The sequence below is a fragment of the Rhipicephalus microplus genome, chromosome 3 (genome assembly GCF_043290135.1).
Source record: "Rhipicephalus microplus isolate Deutch F79 chromosome 3, USDA_Rmic, whole genome shotgun sequence".
In the NCBI taxonomy this organism is placed as follows: domain Eukaryota; kingdom Metazoa; phylum Arthropoda; class Arachnida; order Ixodida; family Ixodidae; genus Rhipicephalus; species Rhipicephalus microplus.
Window position 1 is genome coordinate 49,977,432 of NC_134702.1, and position 20,685 is coordinate 49,998,116.

Consider the following 20,685-nt stretch of genomic DNA (forward strand, 5'->3'; position numbering starts at 1 on the left):
AAATTGGCTCCTCGGAAACTCCCAAATCTTGTTATATTCAATCTATATAATTTATTTCGAATAAATTGCCAGGCACTTTTACAGCGTATGCATGCCACTGCGAAATGTTGCGACAACTTAAGGTCGTTCTTGCTCACAAAATGAGCCACGCAGTTACGGAACATAGAATCAATGAGGTTGCGAGTTTATTCCGGACATTATGCACTCAGTTCTCAGCGGACGCTTTCAGCAGCCAACGTCGGCTGCTATAGTTATTCTGGCTACGCAACTTTGCTTTAGCTGGCTATGCGGCCAATTTAGGTTCGCAAACGATAGTCGTCCGGCAACCGTGGGTTCTTCCTCCTTCCTTTTTCATACCGCTGTTGAGGTGAGTGCAAGTTCGATGTTTGTAGTTGACAAAATCTAAAAAATTATGGTTTTATTTCGGCCATCTAAACCTGTAAGCTGCATCAAGCAACTGCTCTATGCCTCTTAATTACGTTTAGGACGTTAGTTCTATGTCTACACTTTTTTGTAAGTGCACAATGCGGTAGCGAAATCACGTTAGCCGCTGTAGCACTCGTGAACTTTCCTAAATGTATTGAGAACTACAGCTTTACGTTGTTTTCTTTTTGCTGCTGTTCTGTACAGTGAAATTGGAACGCCCATATGCAGTCAGCCGCCATACCCCACTGTGCTACAATAGATCGTTGACGCATGCATAGTCGTTAGCTCGGCGATTTGCGGCACCGCTTAGTTGGCCTTCACTTCGTAGACTGCACGTCACGCGGTCACTCAGAGACCATTAAAAGGTGCGCGTTTGTAACATGCGATAGGAGCGTCACTTACTGTTAAAGCTGTCAAGTGCCGAATATTCCACGCGTGTGCTCGTTGGCGTAAGAACGGCAGCGGTGTCTGTAGAAGTGGCTTCGCGTGGAGCTCTCTCAGCTGACATGCTCGTTGTGGCTAGTAACCGGCGTTATTTGGGACCGTTCCCAAATAGCAGGTTAGTTCGCTTGTGCAATGCGACGTATATATAGCTAACTGCGGTCGCTTCACTACAAGCTGGAACGTGGATTTGGAGATGTGTGTGATTGCAGTAGCCGGGTGCGTCACAGCACATGAAAGTGTGCAAGCCTCGTGTTTGATGGGCCAGTATACTGGTGCGAAGGATCTGTGTCCGATTGCTCACTATGTTTAAGAACAATGTAGTTGTGTGCCGCGTTTCTACAGGTAGAAACGTTTCTACAGGTAGCTCGTGAAGTTCCTTGCTAGCCGTCGCCTTGTCACTACCGTTCGTCTCTTCTGTGCAAAACCGGTCTCTAGCGCAATAAGTACGAGGTGCTTGTGCTATTCCACTTTGTACTTCTGACACTAAAAGCGAAAGTGTGGGACTGATGCCTCATCTTGTGAACGTATCGATTGTGAGTGTTTTTAAGTGGCGTCAAGTGCATTTCAGCGCAACTGTGGTTCATAACTGATAGCTTAGCGACCATAGGAGGGGTGGAAAAGAGCGGCTTTTGTGATCTACATATTCACAATGTTTATACGAAGTAGTTAATATATATTGCCAGTTTAGACACTTGTTTCTGCTACCCAACATGCCTGATCTCTCACTTTCTCTATACGTGCAGTCTAAGGCGGTGAAAGCATGTCTGGGAAGCCAGATCCAAAGGCGAAGAAGGCGCCTGCGGCGGCAAAGAGTGCTGCCAAGGGCGCCTCCGCTGTTGCAAAGGGTGATGCGGCAGTCCCCAAGAAGGCGCATGCCCCGCGGAACCAGAAGCTTCCCGGTGGCGTGTGGCTCTTCTCCCGCTCCAAGATGTTCCACAAGCGGGGCCTCTTCAAGGTGAAGCACGCACCAGTCCCCAAGGAGAAGCGAAAGCGCAAGAAGCGTGTCCACGTCAAGAAGATTAACGGCGATAACAATGGCGGCAAGCGCGTTGTGCACATCAAGAAGGAGGTAAGTGTTAAAGCCGGTGCATTGCAGTCAGTATATTCTGGAATCTTCTGAAATCAGAACTGCATACAATGAAAAAAAAAAAAAGTGTCATCCACTTGTGATATGTTAAACATTCATTAAAGAAATCCGAGCTTGAAATCAACTCGCTTGGAAGTGTTCAACATACCGTAACTTACCTTCAAATAGGCTTAGAACATCCATTTCTATATTAGACTGCACGCAGTTGTGATGTGCTGATTTACTTTGTAACTCTTTCTATATAAAGTTTAGCCCCAAACGGTGCATGAAATGTTCTACCTTTCAAAACTGCACATATGCAAAAAGAGTTATTGCATATTTGATATCAGCACACAAATATCCCCAAGTGCACACTTTCATCAAAATTGATCAAGAAATAAAGAAAGTTGAAATGTGTCCCTCTTAATATCGATGTGTAGCTGTATGCATGAATAGTGCATACAGTACAACCTATGTCTGGAAACGCTATTGTCTTGGCTGCCTCATGGCATTGCCGTTTTTTTTTTTTTTTTTTTCATTGTAGCGCCGCTCCTACCCTACGGAGGACAGCCCCAAGCATAAGAGGACCACCCACATGAAGCCTTCCTCGCTGCGAATTGCTAAGCTCCGCAAGAGGATCACCCCTGGCACCATCCTCATCCTTCTGGCTGGACCCCACCGTGGCAAGGTGAGCTGGTGGGCAGAAAAGCTCCTGTCTAAGAACATTTTTTTTTTCATCCTTGTGGGCGTGTCCTGTGCAAGGACAATCTCAAGTTCAAGAAGGACGAGGGTGTCTTACTTTGCTATGAGTAGCTGAAGCCAAAAAGTAACCGAAGTAACCGGTGCAATTCTCAAACGGCCAATGTATGAGTGAAGTCAACTTGTTCAGTGTACTGAAGTTATGTTGTTCTGGCTAACTTGCTTCAGGTATACACTCAAACCTCTACATAACAAACCCAGACATAACGAAGAATTGGTTATAATGGTGTAAATGAATAGTCCTAAAATAAATATAGTGTTAGGAATATACTATTATAACAAATTTTTGGATAGAACAAACCTATTTTGTGCAAGATGCAACTTTTTTTATAATAAGGTCCGAGTGTAAATAAACAAAGATTTCAATCTGTAGGGAAAATCCTGCTCTAGTTGATGTCTAGCTGTTATATTATGGTGTCAGTGGGCGAGAGAAAAAAACAGTTCTCCAGTATTGCACAATTCACACTTCATTCGAAGTGATAGTTTCATACCTGATCGTGCAAACATGTCTCGTGTTTACGAACAGCCGGAACAAAGCAGCATGTTTGTGTTCTTGACACCTATTGGCCCTGATATTGTGTACTTGTGCTCGGTTTTCTTTGTTTCAGACACTGTCACTACATAAAATATCCTGTACCTTGAAATTTAAATTGAATTGCACCTCTTTCAAGGCATGTCTTGTTTTTGCAGTGGTGCACAATTTTCAGCTCTTCACTCTGATGCCAAATATTTGCACCAGGAACATTGTTAGGATAAATTCTCAATGCCTGAACATAATTGGCATCTTTTGTGACTTCAGAGGCAATTCAAAATGTTGCTTCAACTAACCAGTGAAAAGTGTAGTACTTATACACATCATTAGAATTTTAGATGTGGGTACTGTATTTACTCTCATAATCCTCGCAGTTTTTTCGGCGGAAAACCGATGCAAAGTTAGGGAATGCGAGATTTACGCAAGAAAAACTTTCCACGAAAACTGTATATACAGAGCGAAAAAGAAAACGAAGTGGCCGCAAATCGGCAACTAACAGCAAGCTTCGAGAAATACTAATCAAACCTTATGTCAACAATAAAAGAACAGGTTCAACACAAGGCAAGATTTATTTGAGTCTGGAATTAGAATACCATACGCAAAGCTTGTGGGCGTTGCGGGCGTAGCGGTAGTGTATGTCACTCAACAGGAGCCCTCAAAAAGTAAACATAGGATGTCAGTATTGGGCTGATGGCTATTTAAGGGGGGACGCGCCCTTTGAAAACCGAAAAATCGCGAAAAAGTCGATTTTTTGAAAACCACATACTCGGGCAGTATGACTCATAAACTGCCTCTACTGTGAATATCAATGTCTAATTCATCGCGAAAGTACGTTAAATAAATTTTATAACATGCCGCGGCAGCCGGCAAGCGGCGAGCGAGCGCCAAAAATACCCCAACTTCGCGCGCTCGCCATTTCCCAACCGCTCGGCCGATCGCCGCCATCTTGATGTTGTTTTGCTCGTGAATTCTTGCGCTTTTTTTTTTTTTTTTTGCCACCCGCGGCAGTGGCCACGGTGGCGCTCCGAGGCGGGAGTCGCTCACGATTGGGGGGCTCGCGGAAGCTTTCGAATGTCCCGCTGCCTGGATGCGAAGCCGCGATTGGACAAAGCGCGCGCCTCTCGAGAGAATGGGGGAACGCGCGGCTCCTATTGGCTGCTGCGCGCGATGACGTAGCTGCTTCTCCGGCATGCGCCGGCTCGTCGTCTGCGCCGGCGTTTTCAATGCCGGCGTTCTTTGTGTGCCCCGTTTGCCATCATTCCGATCGGTCGTCACACGTGCTCCTCTATCTCACCGTCTTCACGAGACGATCTTCTACCGTCTTCACGAGACGATCTTCTACCGTCTTCACGAGACGATCTTCTACCGTCTTTACGAGACGATCACTACCGTCCTCACGAGACGATCTTCCGCCGTGTTCACGGGACGCGGATTGTTGCGCTGACGGTCACGATGGGCATTTCGAAGTTCAAGACTCGGCACGCGTTCGGTTCAAGAAAGCGTCAGCTGAAGCTCGTACGCATGGCGAAGCTCACCTGCACGCCCACGCGCGGCGACAGTTGCACCGATGCTTCCGCTTCATCTTTTCAAGACGATTGCGTCGACGCTTCTAGCGACGAGACTTCTACACCACCGGCACAAGGATCCGTCGTGACGAGTGAGGCTGGTGTTTCGTGCTCAAGTGCGCCTGGTGTGTCGCGCTCGCCAACCGCATTGATTCCGGCCCCGAACAGTGAGACCGCGTTGTCGACTGTGCACTTCCAAACACGTTTTCGGACGTGCGAGGAGTTGGCGACGGCGGAGAGAGAACGTGCTGCTGTGCAACGAAAGCTTGGCGCTATGCCAGCGACCGAGAGGAAGTTTCAAGCGATGATGCCTGAACCCGAAGCTGCCACCGCTACGACCGAAGGCGAGAGATATTTCCTCGTGCAAGGGGATGCCCTTAGCGACATGCTGTCCAAGACCCCGTGCCCGCGCTGCCTCGCGACCGGGATGAAAGTTCAAGGAGGCACCCAGCTTGGACTTGCCACGATGCTTGAGCTGGTATGTCCACATTGTGGAATAGTTTCAAGTTCGTGGAGCTCTGCTCGTCAGAACGAGAAAGAAAAAGAGAGCCTAAGGACACATCTAGCTACTCTGCAGGGTCATTTTAGACCATAATAAATGTTTGAAACTTTCGAAGTCAATTTTCTCAGAATGACTTTTTTGGCCAGTGAGGCTGCTTAGTCAGGTGATCTCTCTGGAACTGCTGGTCTGATTTCTATCAGGTTTTTTTTATTATGCACCTTAATAAATTGCCCAGGGCAAGACAAGCCCGCTTTTTCAATTTATTGTGTCTGTAATTTGTAATAATTAACTAAAACTTCATTGAGAGCCAAATTGTGAACACTAAATTCAGTGCTCTGCTAACATTTTTTGGCAAGGAAATTTAAAAAAAGGGCTCTGTCTTGCCCTAAAGCACCTATCCAGGAATCATCATAGTGAATTTCACAGTGCTAGCACATTTTTCAAATTCTCCAGACCCTGACTAGGGGACCCATGTGGACTACCCTGATGAATGGCTGTAACTTGGGAACCAGTGAACATAACTGCATGAAACTTTGTGGTTATTCAAATGGCTTTGCTATTAGTATACCCTGAAAAGTTCATTAAGATATCTCAACAAACAAAAAAGTTGCCCTTCGAAGGTAGCCTCCCCCCTTAACAGAATCGTCCGCAGTTTTCTTCTAAACAAATAACATTTACCATCAATCCCAGTCTTAGGCACACTGCAGGCCCAACGTCTCTTGGTGGCTTTCAGCTGCCGCCACCAGTAGCGAACACAAAACTCGTAGACTCCAAAGGGCCTACCGGCGAACCTGTTGCCGTTGTTTAGTGGATGATCAATAACTTTCAGCTTTAAAGCAGCCGTGCAGCTTCAGTATCGCCCCATAAAGTGACAAGATTACCGACACAACATACTAAACACGCCGCAAGCGCACTTGATGCTTAAGAGATGGCGCACATTATCATCAACGGCTGGAACGAGCAGACGACATTATTGCGGTAATTTTTGGGGTGCGATAATTACTCGAGGAAAAAAACGCGTTTTTGTTGGCCGATGCGGGAGGTTGAGAATTATGCTAGTGTGAGGATTACGCGAGTAAATACGGTAGTTGCTTTAGTTAAGGGGAGATTCTACTCTGAAAACGATATTCTTTAATAAGAGTTTGAATTGAACACAAATGGGCATGCCAATAGATTTTTCTCCTCTTTTGAAATATGTCATTTATTTTCATGTAGCTTGTTTGGTTTTATTTGTGCTGCTGAGATACTGTGAAATTATGGCCATTGTTATGCAATAATTTTGACCTATAAAACTTTGAGATAACGCATGCAGATATAGCTCACTATGATCCTTTGGAACTGTAGAGTGCAAAAAACTATAACAAGTTCCATGTGTAAAAAGTAGGGGTGTGCGAATCTCAAAATTTTCGAATACGAATACGAACCGAATATCGAATAATGAAAAGGTGCAATTTTTTTCCGCCAGTAATACTTTATCGTATATTTAGATTAGAAACGGTACAGTTGTTGTTATAGTCAGTATTGCACACAAAAGTTAAAAATATTTCAAAAAAAATTGTACTTGCCAGAAAGCATAAGACTAATAGTTGAGCTTGTGACTGTGACGTTGGGTTCAATTCACCTGATGAACAATTCTCTTGTATCTTTTTTTATGTGGTAGCACTTTATTACAAAAAAAAGAAAGAAAAGCTTTGTACTTGCCTTGATGACTTCTGAGCATGAGGCCATTGGTTTGATTTTGTAAAAATTAATATACTCGAGTCTAAGCGATTATTAAAACAGTCTAGGTCGTCACAATTCATCCAGTTATGGCTCAAAAGACCTCGATTTTATAGTTTTCTTGTCCCCTGTTCTCATATCCGGGCAAGTCACTAAGGAAAATGGGAGTACTTAGGGGCGTTCAACTACACGGCAATACTCGTTATCTCGCTTGCTTCTGTTACCTTCTCGAGGACCGCGTTCGCCATTTCGCGATCAAGAATGCTGTGCTGTGCTGGTAGCTGCACAGTCGTTACCGAGTTGTACTGCGCGCGCAGCAGTAACGCGAGGTAAGCGCACGAGATAGATGATTACTAATGTGTGATAAAAAGACGCCCCAAATACGCTTTTTTGTTGATGGAGCTACAACTCTCGGCGGCTAGGGCACTATTTTGCCGCATCGCGACCCCTTTGGCGCACTGGCTACAGGCGGCAGTAAACTGACGTTGGCAAAAGACAATATCATAGCAATGGTGTAACAGAGGGTTGATTGCAGGAGACCTTGCCGCGCGAGCTCGATGCACGTACGACAAATTTTTAAAGGTACAGTCGGAAACACAGCGGAACTACGCAGTACTCCGTTTGTCACCTTACGTGCGTTACAGTTAGCAATGGAGAACTATATGTGGTGACGCCATTGTAACGGTATCAAAAGTGCATGGCCTTTTCTATGTTGGTCATTGCGCGTAAAAACACTTCAGCTCATTTGCATGACCATATTCGCTATCATGACATCATTCTGAAACTATGAAGAGGGTATACATGCTGAAGTAACGACACAGCTGACGGACCACTCGTCAGCCTTCGACATGTGCGCGTACGTTTCTACGGTGATTCATTGGCGAAAACTGGCATGGCTATACATGAAACCATCATACGTCAAGCTGAGCGCGCCCCTAGCTAGTTGCACGCGGTGCATCGCCTACAAATCTCACTCCATCAGTGCCGTGCCCTGTAACGTACACGTGTGCATTTGCCCTTGCGTAGAGATTTTTTTTCTTCGTGCTCGCTCAGCACAAGACCGAGCAAACTTTGTAAAGTTAATTCTGTTGAACCAATGTGGCGGCGACAAGTTGCCTTCGTTTCCATGAGCGATATGAACATGTGGTCCAGCGTGCAGCAGATGGCGTGGTCAGTACGCTTGCATGAACCCTAACAGCGCTACATCGCTAAGCCACACGTACTGCCGCGCAGGCAGTACATGATTTAGATTGATTGAGATATTTATCATTGGTAGGTTTGTCGCGATGACTTGCCGCCACATTTGTTGGTAGCTGTCATCACGCTCCCATGAATTTCCACGCAAGCATCACCGCACTTGTGCTGAAGTCATCATAATAACTGCGTGATCTAATGAGGCTTTTATGGCAAATGTGCAAAATACTAAGTTCTTCACAGTGACATATGCGAACGAATAGTCTTGTGTGAATAGTGATTTTCAGGTTTGAAGCGAATGGGGATTTTGGTCGAATAATTTCGTATCGTATTCGAATAGTATATATGACATAAAGAAAAATGGTATATTTATCATCACCTAACTAACCTGCACAATATTTTTTTTAATAAATGAAGCCTCTATGCAAATGCCGTTTTTTTTATTAAAAAAAAACATTCGGAAGAACTTTGAGTAGTAGCAGGATTTCGCTTTCAGCAGGATGTGTCATAACTCTTGTAATACGTAACATTTTAAGGTTTAGTATACTTAGAGCATACAAGCCATCATAACAAGCTTTTAAGCTTAATAAAATGAATTGATTTGAGAGTAATATTTTCACTTAAAGGGGCTGTGCGACCCTTTTTCAAGTAGCCATGGAATTAATTCACTAAGGAAGCTTATTTATTGCCTCATGAATTCACCGCTGCAAATATTTTTAGAATCCGTCCTGTACTCGCGGAGTTGCAAAGATTTCTCGCGTGCTGCTAGTGCTTTCTCTCATCTCATACCGACGAAACCACTGTCTCTCATCTCATACTGACGAAACCACTGGAAGCTAAGCAGGGAGGGATGGCATGGGAAAAAATACGTCACACGTGCTTTCTGAGCTTGTGAAGTCATTTGCCAAGAGAAGAGGGCAATTTTTAGCTGACTGAGAATTTAGTGTGAATCGCAGGTAGCATGCTGCGCTGTAATATTTGACTTGCGTGTTCTCAGTAGCCTCGACTACCGATCGGCAGCGTTTTCTGACAGTGCTCAAAAAGTGTTGCAGGGCCCCTTTAAATTCGAAGGGGGGTGGGGGGGGGGGGGCTTCGCGGATTTCTCCTGCATAGGTGCTTTCACAGATCAGCACCCTTACACTGCAGTGAAACCACAGATTGATATGCACCTATTCGTTTCTTGCGAATACTTCGAAATTTTCAATAATTTAAATTCAAACAGAAGAGAATTCGAATACCTTAATACTCGAAGCATTCAAATAATCGCACAAGCCTACGAATGAATATTTGTAAACGTAGAATATTTGAGGAATATTCGAGTTACTTCAAATATTTGAATATGTGGTTTTCGAATATGTGGTTATCGAAACGAATACAAATATTACAAATGCAATATTCGTCGAATATTTGAAACTTTCGGATATTCGCACACCCCTAGTAAAAAGGTGAAATACAATAATAAAATAAACTCTACCATGGCTCTAGTTGCCAAGGGCTTTCAATGTTATGTAACATTTAGAAAAACATAACTAAGCAGCATTGGAAATAATAGATACCTGTGCTCTACAGGCCTTCATCATGCTATGTGCAAAATTTCGTAGAGTTGTGAGAATTCTAAGTATACTAACTGGCGTGCATAAGCAGCACAGATCACAAAACTGAAAAAAGAGAAAAATGCATTTGAAAGTTTTAAACCTTTCTTTTTTCTCACAGAATTGTCAAAATGCATATTCTTTGGCCATAATGTTCAAGAGAACTTTAAGAAGCACTGCAAGTTATTAGAACTGTCCAACAGCATAAGTTGTGCCGTCACGGTCCTTCCAAGCAAGCACACTCCTCGAGCCGTGCCCTTTTTACTCCACGACGACGGTGGGCCGTTGCTTCTGCTGTCAAACGCCCGGACATCCTCTTGATGTGCTTCGCATCGCAGGAATCGCTGAAAGCAACTAGATTCCTAGATGGGAGTATGTTCAGCTTTTCCGGGATGTGCTCGAAACTAGCATGACCCTTATTGAACCACAGGATTGCGATAGCGGCGGCATTCTCGACAACTGTTCAGGGAGGCAAACTTGGTCTTGGGGCAAAGTAGCCACATCTTGCTGTGCAGTTGTTATGATGCATTTCGGGTTTTCCCTTGAATGCATCGAGCAAGGAGCTTCTCACCTGTTAGTCGCTTATAAATCGGCAGAACAGCCAATCCCTGGGCTTTTGTCAGAAGAGGTGTGGGGGGTGAAGGTTCGCCAAGTGCTTTAGCTTGTTTGTTTGCACCATGAGTGTTCCTGCAGGGCAGAAGTTGGGACTGCCAGCATTGTCCGTAGAGCATGAGTGATAGTATGAAGCCCATACTGCGGTGTACATATCTCGTAGGCTCCCCCTGTTGCTTGTTATGGCAATGTGGTAATACGTTTAAACCTTCTGAATGTCCGGCTCTTTCATTTTCTGCCATTCTTGGTAATGGCACGTGAAGCTCCCGTATCGCAGTGCTAAGTCTTTGGCCACGTGGTTAGTGCAGTCTTCTTTTTCTATATTGAGAGCCCCATAGACTTTTGACTCGTCAACTGCGCTAAATGCTTTGCTGTCACCGTCACTCAAGAACTTCATGAAACGCAGTGGAGTTTCGTAACTCATTGTTTTCCGCCAAATGCGCATTGCAGCCTCTGTTTCCATGGCATCGGAGGAACAGTGCATTTTTTCACAGACTGGTCCAAGGAACGCCTGCCACACTTCCTCAGGGCCCATATCCTTGTGTCCACTGCATGTCAGGCAGAAATTTTAACTGACCTCAAAGTCCAAGCAGAGGCTAGTATCTAAGGAGATAGCTGTGCCAATACCGTTGTGGCTTTTGTGGCCCCTCTTCTGCCAAGTCTCATCAAACATGACAGCCACATCAGTTTCGCCTGCTGCTTCTTTTGTCAGTTGTCTAGATTGGAGCAAGTTTTCACTCGCAGCTTCCATGGCAGCGGTGTGCACTTTCGTAACTATGGAAAAAAAATCCTTGATGTTGCCTTGGCTTTGCGAGTCCAATGATGGAGCAAAATCTCCACAGTTGCTCATGCCCGATGCCAACAGCGTGTGCAGCCACCACCGCCTTCACATTTACGGCGAAACCATCTCATTCCCCTTGTCGTACCGTTGGCTCGCTCGGCTGCTGCCATTTGCTGTAACACGCGGTGACGTATAAGAGCACGAAAGTACAGTCGCTAAGCATTTGCTGTTTGCACAAGAAAGTTCGAGGAGCGACGAAAGTCCCTTGCGCTTTTCTGCCGGCTCCCGAACTGCAAGTTGTTTATTACCGCAAACCGGGCATGCCCCACCCGCCACAAGTGCCGTCATCAAGAATGTCGCACAACACTGTCATCGTACAAACCTCACCGCACCGTCTCTTGTCCTTATCGAAGAAGCCGATCTTTTTTCTGAGGCACTGACGAAAGAAAGCACAGCATCGATCCCTTCATCGCAGCCACTGTCGCTCTCATACCCTTTGATGCCGCTGCTAGGCCTAGCACACGTAGGCTGGTTCTCTTTCATTGCCGTTGTTTGACGCGCTTTATGCCGCTTTCCCTTGAACTTGTGCTTCGTTCGAAACTTCTGTGGTCTCTCGTTGCACTTTTTCGGGCTTGTCATGGCGATTGCGAGAATATGCGTAGACGCGCAGATAAGCAGACGGACCAATGCCAATGGCTGACAGTGCCGCGTGTTTCAAGCCGCTCAAACCACGCGGTAAAACAGCCTTGTTTTATTTATTTTTTTGTGCTCACATACGAAACTGGCATCGGAGCTGTAAGAAGGCCTGAACGCAACTTTCCTAACTGGTCGCTACAGCGGGCGGCGCCGCTGCGATGCAGAGCAGCACTCATTCAAAGGTGGTCAATATTAGCGGAAATTCGCGAAATTTAGAGCCACTGCGACGGCTTTATACACATATTTTGCATTTTGCTGTTCGAATTCTGTTTTGAAAGTTTCACAGATGATAGAAGAAGGGTTGAGGATTACAATTCAATAAAAACCAAAAATACGAGAAGTGTCGTTAAAAACTTGGTTTTTCTATTCTCATCTCCCCTTAAAAATGTGTATCTTGTGTGTGTGAACCTGTATCAGTTGAACATGCGTCTAGGTCTTATGACATAGTTCTGCTTGTCTAGGCAGTGAGAAAAGACAGCCTTTTCCCATTTCCGTATCTATGTATGACTAGTAAGCTGGCAAATCTATCTGTAAGGGGCATTCCCTTATAATGGGGTGCCGGGGCATGATTTGCCAGACATAAACAGGGTGCATATATCCTTCTGCCCAGACCCAACTTCTGTCTGGTCGGACCGGAAAGTGCTCCGACATGTTTGCTCCTATTGGAGACGATGCATTTAGCAGTTACAGTAAGTAAACACATTAAAATGGTAGCATGTTTTCATCACTTGTGCTTGCTTATTCATTGGTGTGCAAATAGGTTGATTATTATAAGGGAATGCAAAAATGAAACAAACTTGTGTTTATTTACAGTGAGACGTTAACAATCCTGTGTCAGTGTGGTGTCACAGATTTCAGAGCATTCTCATTTCAGGGGCTGTAGTGTCGTAAAAATTCTCAAGACATTCCCTGCAGAGACTTTATTTAAAATAATGTGTGGTGCTGCTTTATTTACATATTTTTCGAATGAAGGTTTTCAAAATGTGCTACAGTGAGCTGCTGTGATAAGAAGAGAAGCATGGCAGGGTGTTGTGGTAGTACGACCTGTGGGAGGAGAATCGTCCTCTTGACACCCTTGGTTTTGCCGCTGTTTTCCCTGCAGAGGGTAGTTTTCCTGAAGCAGCTCAAGACGGGCCTGCTCATGGTGACCGGCCCCTACGGCATCAACGGCTGCCCTCTGAGACGCATCAACCAGATCTACGTGATCGCCACCAGCACCAAGATTGACATCTCGTCAGTCAAGCTGCCCGAAAACCTCGACGACCGCTTCTTCAATCGACCAAAGTCGGCCAAGAGGCGAAGCCGCAAGGACGAGGGCGAGATCTTTGACACCAAGCCACAGGTGCGTCTTCTCCCTTTCTTAAAAAAGTTTGCTTCTCCTCATGTTCAGCCATCTTGTTACTTCGTCTTTTTTAATTTGAAATTCTTGTTTTGCATTGAAAACAGGTGCGTCTTCTCCCTTTCTTAAAAAAGTTTTTCTCCTCATGTTCAGCCATCTTGTTACTTCGTCTTTCTTAATTTGAAATTCTTGTTTTGCATTGAAAACAGTCATATGTTGCATTTATCTAATAAGCACAACTGATAGTTTGCCAGGTCTGTGGGTAGTTTTCTTGAGAGGTCTTAAAGAAACACTGGGTTAAACATTACTGTTCAAAATTCTTCCCAGTTAACTTTTACTCATCGTTCGGAATAGGCCACAAATTGAGGATGTGCACGAAAGGCCCATTTGGACATTGTGATTTCAAGTCGAAACTCGCTTTGGAACAGCCGAGTCAGAGAGCCGTTTCAACAATGTAATTTTCGTGTATAGAAGTTGTCACGTATACACCGCTGGAATCTTCAGTTGCTTGGTTGGAAATTTGCTGTTTCGAGTTATATATGAGCATGCTGGCTGATCTGCTTACAAGGGACATGCCCTTACTAATGGGGTGTCCCTCCATAGACTGCCAAACATAAACAGGGTGCATATATCCTTCTGCCCAGATTCAACCTCTGTCTGGTCGGACCGGAAAGTGCTCCAACATGTTTTTTTTTTTTTTTTATCGTAAACTATCTATGAAGAGACGAAAGTAACGTTGAGTATATTTTTGAGAATATTGTTTTAACTATGCTGTATTTACGTTGGTTTGACTAGAAAATGTATCATCTAGTGCAGAGAAAGAGAAAAAAAAAAAAACCAGTCTGGTCAGACCGGAAAGTGCTCCAACATGTTCTCTTAAATCGTAACTAGCGATGAACACAGGCGTTGAAAGAAAAGTTGAGTATTTTTGGGAATATTGTTTTAACTCTACAGTATTTTTGTTGCTTTGGCCAGAAAAGTTTAATATCTAGCGCAGAGAAAGAGAAAGAAACGAAAATAAAAACTTTCTTGCTTCTTGAACTTTTTGCTGAGGGCCTTGTTTTTTAAATGCAACATTACTTATGTTGGGTGGTTATGCTATGGAAGCATCAGATACTTGCTGTTCAGAGACTGGTTTCTGCACTAAAGTGAGTTAGCCTCAAATATTACTCAAATTTGTAGATGCTGTAGTGCCACCCATTTGTATTGTTTTTTTCTGTCAGACATATATTTGTATAGTAAGTCTACTGTTATTGCAGAAGTGAACTGTGTATCGTGAGAGTGTGAAAATTGGGCAAAAAGAAAGGTGGACTAAGCAGGGTCTGTGTATCTGTAGTCTGATTAATTTCAGTGAGCTACTGCGTAGCTACAGTGGCATCATTGCAGTATCGTCAACTGTGCTGCTTAGCTGCATCATACTTTCAGGCGCATTCTGCTCGAGACAACATTAAATCTTTTTGCGGTGTGAACAATTCATTTTTAATTGCCAGGTGCTTGCACGCGCAAAAAAATTGCTGATGCACAGGCTAAGCTAGGCAGGAAGTTAGTATTAAAGTGATATGGCAAGCTGCTTCAGAGTAGTTCCGATGAAGCCACTAGTCGGACAAAGCAAGCAGCGGAAGCAGGTGCACAACTGTAAAAAACTGTTCAACCGACTGCCAGTCACTGCATTGTTCTACTTGGAGGTCCAAGCAGTTTTAGGCTTTAAGTCGGTAGCCTTAGTGCCTCTTGGGGGAAGTATCGAAGGTGGGGGAGACTGAGAAAAAAAAAAAAGATATTGTAGTGCAGCCTTTGGTATTGCATATGACTGTACCGAGCAGGAAGCAACTATTCAGGAGGTGGTAAGACACCATCCCAATGAATTAATGCTAAGCATGGTTTACATGCTCTATGTTGAAGCTCACTTGTTCAAGGCATCAGCGTAAGTCATCTGCTTTGGTACCACGGCTGATAGCTTGTCTTAGAGATGGTACACCATGTAATTATGGTGGTATTCAGCAACTATTGCCACTGCAACGCGTCACCTTTGTTTCTTGATCTTACCTAATTAAGTTATCCTGGAAAATCTCGCAATACAGGGACAACATTGAAATTTTTGTGTGTCACATGTAAGGGCTGCGAAAGAGAGACACAGACTGGGTGCTCCATTTGCCATGCTGTAACGAAACCTGCATCTCCATTTTGCCCATTCCTGATGATGTTGCACCGTCTGCACTTGCTGTTGTGGTCCGTCGAGATCATAGTTTCATGCAATAATACCTAGAGGGGAATCTAGCGCTTGTGTCTATGCGGGCTCCTTCAGCGGCGCTTGTACCCCCATGAGAATAATGGGAAGTACAGGTTTCAGATCTGCTTCGGGTTGATTACGTTCTTGAGATTCGCGATGCTTTTCTCAGAGTGTAAAGCAAAGTGATATGAACTTAGATTTAATTCAAACCTGCTTCAATCATTCATTCACAAACTTTATTGCAAAAAGTTTTCGTGACCAGACGGCGAAAGTGAAACCTGGGCAAATTCAACCATCAGGTTATGCATCGCTCTGCCATTGCGTTTCAGATTTGGCATCAAAATTTAATGAATTATTTTTTACAGCACTTTAAAACAAACATGCTTGTTTTTTTTTTTCTCAACAGTATGTGTTATCATTTAGTATTGTATTAAGTTAGAAGCACTTACCGTTTCGTCTTCTGCGACGCTAAGTGCGTCTGTCCCAGTGGTCTGCCTCCAACGCACTATCTGGTTTTGATATGGTCGAGTCTACGGAGCATGATGGCGCGTCTACTTAGCTTCGTCATCACTTTGCAGTCGATTTAAAACGAGTTTAGGCGAGACGCGCTCGTGAAAAACATGAACTCGGAGCAATATCCTGCACTGGCATGAGACGCTACATCTATGCGCAGCAGTGAGTTGACGACGCTTTGTTTAAATTGTCCTATACGACTCGAAAAGCTCCAAAGTCGCAGCAAATCAGGAGATTTAGTGGTCATCCGCCTCTTTGAACAACAAAGGCACTGCCTCAGCCTTTTGCATCGCACCCCATCACCCGCGCTGCATGAAGAACGAAACTGACATTGCAGACAAAAGTCCGTAAACAGTTCACTAGCTAACCCTGTCCAATCCGAAGCCTGTACTTCCCATAATTCACGTGGAGGTACACAATCGCAGCGCCAGATTCTTCTTTAGGTATTATTCTGTGAAACTCTATGGTCAGGATTCTCTACTCAAACGCCATCTTCTGTACCTCTGTGCAAGGGCGGATGTTTGCATCACTTCAATGAGAGCTTGAGATTCTTGTTTCTTGTGTCATGCAGGAGCGAACGGTGAGTGACGAGCACCGGAAGGTCCAGAAGGAGGTCGACAAGCAGGTGCTGGAGGCCATGAAGAAGCACCCCGAAAAGAGGGCTCTGGTGCACTACCTGGCTGCCAGCTTCTCGCTGCGCAACCGTATGTACCCACACAGAATGAAGTTCTGAGGGACCCTGTACACAAATAAAAAAACTCCTGGACTCTGGCAAACTTTTTTTTTTTTTTTACCACACCAGTGTGTGGGGATCTTTGCATCCCCTGAGAAGTTGTTTTCACTATACGGCACCCACGTGGGCTGTATACTGGCTTTCTCGCGAAATGCTGGCCAAGCCAAAGTCATTTGCCACTGTGCAAAAAATACCCCCAGTGTCCTTGCGGTGGCGCCACCCAACTGTGAAGCAATGCAAAACGAAGGTGGGTCTTTGGTGGGCGTCGTCCTGCAGTAGAGAGCACAGCTGGAACAATCCTGCAGACTCCTTCCCGTTGCCAAGACATGACTCGTGTAGGTTTGGAACAGCTGTGCCTTTCGCACCATTGTTCACCAAACTCTTATCAGCATTGCATTGCACTTCAACACCAGAATTTACCCGCAATGTGCTGCAGCGCTCAAGCTCAGTGCCTGACAATGTGGCGGAGACATAGTTTTTGGTTTCACTGAATCTGTTATAGTTTATTTCATCAAGGCTGTGGTTGGCTATAGAGGCTGTTCAGCAGGTATTACGTGTCTCAGAATTTAAAAAAAGAGAGAGAATGGAGAGTGGTTCAAGCTCAGTCCTTTTTTTGTTTGTTTTTGCACGTACAAGTTTAGCTCGCATGCTCTAGGGTTGTCCCCTGGCACCGGGGGCCAGGATCACTAAGGAAGAGTGGGACTGAGCTCTACGCAGCTCAAACCTTGGATCACAACTCTGGGCTGTGCATTGGGCCCACTGTGCGCTAAACGCATGCACCAAAGGACCATAATAAAATTATTCATCCATCCACACAAAAGCATCTTGTATGAAAAACTCGAATTGAGAATTTTTTTTTCGGTTCAATGCAGTGAAAGCTTGGTGCCCCGCTGCGGTGGTCTAGTGGTTAAGGCACTCTGCTGCTGACCCGCAGGCCGCGGGTTCGAATCCCGGCTGCGGCGGCTGCATTTCCGATGGAGGCCGAAATGTTGTTGGCCCGTGTGCTCAGATTTGCGTGCACGTTTCAGAACCCCGGTGGTCTAAATTTCCGGAGCCCTCCACTGTGGCGTCTCTCATAATCATGTGGTGATTTTGGGATGTTAAACCCCACATATCAATCGATCAGTGAAAGCTTGGTGATACAAATCTCGCATGGTCACCAAAATATTCATATTTCTAGAAAACTATTAATTTGAATGTAATAAAAGAAAAGCGGCATACATTTTCATTTATTTTTCAGAGACACAATGATGTCACGAGATCTGAATTATTGTCAGTAAAGTTCCTAGATGCCAACAATTGTACTTTTACTTGTAAATATATGGCACATGCGTAATTAATGAACCCTATGTGATGTTACCGTTATCAGCTAGTTTTCCTTGATAATTTTAGTAAGCGTTTCTTCCTGAAATTGTTGCGGTTAAAGCGAGCTAAGGAAAATTTCACATGTGATGGATGAAAAGCAAAAAAGTTTCAAACCACTGCCTTTTAAAATTAATTTCTGATTGCAGTGCCCACACTATCCGGAGGTTTGTCGAAAATTCGGGAGTCCTTGCGCAAGTTGTAGAGTTGACAGGTGTGTGAGTCTTGAACGTTTGTGCATGTTGACGTTGAGAGGCCTAGACCCTTCGCCAAGATAATCCGCTTCCTCTTTAGTTCCTAGTCCACCTTACATAGGATGTCTAAGTGCAACGATAGGGCTTGCATCGATGCGGCAGTCGTGTGTGCAGATTAATGCACACAAAAAAGAAACTCGTCACCGCCATTTGTCTTCAAATGCAGAGGCACATTAACTTGCCACCCTTGATCGTGCACACTCTCTGGAGGCTATGATGCGCTGCTGATAGGCAATTGGTGGTGCGGCATAAATGCGCACACTTGAGTCGGCATAAATGCGCACCCGTAAGTGCCAGCTTCAGCTTTGTACTAGTGCAGCAGCTTATGTTCTTATCAAATGTTGTGGGGTGGAAATCCGCTCGCTACAATTGTACAATATTACACTGCAGGCCAACTAAGGTTCCTTGGCTGGGACCACAGAAAAAGCCATATTGCCCTGAAATTTGTTAGAGCTAGAGCTGTGATCATATCTTAGTGGTAACTCTATTGCATAGGACCGAAGAAACAAAATGTCATAATTATTTTACTGTTTGGGAGAACTTTAAACCTAGCAGGAAATTTCCAGAATACGCACATATTGCTGCAGGCGTTTCACTATACCTAGCACGACTGGCCATTGGGAGACACTATGTCAAGCAACGAAAAAGGCGAACATGTGTGCATAGCTAAATAAGACTTGCACAATTTAGCCTAGTGTTTGCGAAAAGCAACTTTGGACAAATGCTGCTTCACGACTGACTTGAAACTGTGCTACGTCTGTTTTGAACAGTCTTTATGACTGCTCTAAACTTGCTCGAAAACGTTTCGTGCCTGCTCCAAAACGTCTTTCTGGATGCTCCAAGCCTGCTACAAAATGCACATTTGCCCTCTCCCGGGGCTGCTCTCAAACCCTTGTACCATGTTCCAAAAGTGCCTACAAGCATAGGCTTGGGTTTCTGGCAGGGGAAACTTGATATTCACCCATTAACATGGCATGGCGAGTTCTACCACATATGGTCTGGGGCGAGAGACTATTGTCTCTCGCCCCAGACCATATGTGGCCTGTCCGTGTCGTTACTTGGAGGGCAGACATTTGATAAAGGGGTGGAGTTCTTGTAAAGGTCTTCTGGCTTGATTGGTGCTTGCTTCTGGCTTGATTGGTGATTGAACACTCAATACTCTCTCAACTTATTGCATGTTGAGAGTATTGGTTAGCATTTTAAAGGGCCTATAAACTGCCCAGAGGTTGAAATTTAGTTGTGTTACAGTTGTGCATGAGTCTACGACGAACTCTAGCCGTGAGAATTTTCCGGAACGGTGCAATAATAGCGGAGTTGCACGTGTTTGATGATACAAAAGACTCCCTTGCTCGTTTCACTCTTTCCCATGCTCGTCTCCCCCCTTCGCCGAGTGTTCCTCCTTGTACGGTTAAGCACTGCGCCGTGCTCCAAATCGGGCTGCAGAAATTAGGTGCTTTCTTCCTCTTCTAACCACTACCACGGTAAGCAGCAAGTGCAAATACCTTTGACTGGACAAACAGGTGTTCTGGGTGACGAAGTAAACGACGTGTGGACATCACAACAAATGCCAAGGGGATGAGGAATGCCAAGAGACACGAAGAGAAGAAGCGATTTTGTTACAATTCATGGGGTGCCCGCGGCTCTTAGCACTACCGCATTTGGCTTTAATAAAGTGTGCTCGGCGAGCTATACTGTCAGTAAGTTTGCCATCACAGGTTTATTAATAAAAAAAAAAAGTTTCGTTTTGAAATGTTGCGCCGAAATCTACAAGCAAAACGCCACAGATTTAAAGTTGCATTTTTTTTCATATTTTGGAGACATTGGTGCAATGACATATATAGCCAGTCCATCTACTTCTGAGAGGACAGTGTATTTCATTGCTACTAATTGGGAAATGCGTAGAGCTTAGTAGACGCCATCGAAATCCACAATGTTGCTGCATTTAGTGCGGGGACATGAAGGTGGCCTTGCTACCTGCGTTTTCAATCTGCAGGTGTTCTTGTAGCAATGGTGGCGATTATAGAACTGTGAAAGAGTAGTTTACTAATGTGAGAAAAGCCTTTTATACCCCAGTGCCATTTTAAACTATTTTCATACGTATATTCAATATGACAACTGGCTATGCAATTGTAGGCTCTTGGTTTCCCTCTTCAGTTCCTTATTATATTGTGTTAAAGTGCCAAGACGTGTTCACAGTATGTGCTGTATAACAGAGTTCTCAAAATTGTATTTAGGCTGCTGCTTTAACAATCCATTGGCTTAAGCTGGCAAAACTCCTCTGTGTGCTTTGGATACGGGTTCAGGTTTATTGAAGAAGAGTGGCCACCTTCAAGATTGTGGTAATGCATGCTTACAATTGACAATTGCAA

At 44.6% G+C, this 20,685-nt stretch overlaps 1 protein-coding gene across 2 annotated transcripts; it reads left to right on the top strand.

Annotated features, from left to right (window-relative positions):
• The first annotated feature begins 250 nt into the window (after positions 1-250).
• Positions 251-16,743, top strand: LOC119174999 (large ribosomal subunit protein eL6). 2 transcript variants are annotated; one of them, XM_075889472.1, is made up of 5 exons: positions 251-367; positions 1,614-1,939; positions 2,481-2,624; positions 12,991-13,334; positions 13,437-16,576. In XM_075889472.1, exons 2-5 carry the CDS (start codon positions 1,631-1,633, stop codon positions 13,468-13,470), a joined length of 831 nt encoding a protein of 276 aa, XP_075745587.1. In that variant the 5' UTR covers positions 251-367; positions 1,614-1,630; the 3' UTR covers positions 13,471-16,576. The 2 variants fall into 2 exon arrangements, with proteins under 2 accessions (XP_075745587.1, XP_037282060.2); XM_037426163.2 differs by having other exon boundaries at positions 326-367; positions 12,991-13,230; positions 16,539-16,743.
• Positions 16,744-20,685: the final 3,942 nt, after the last annotated feature.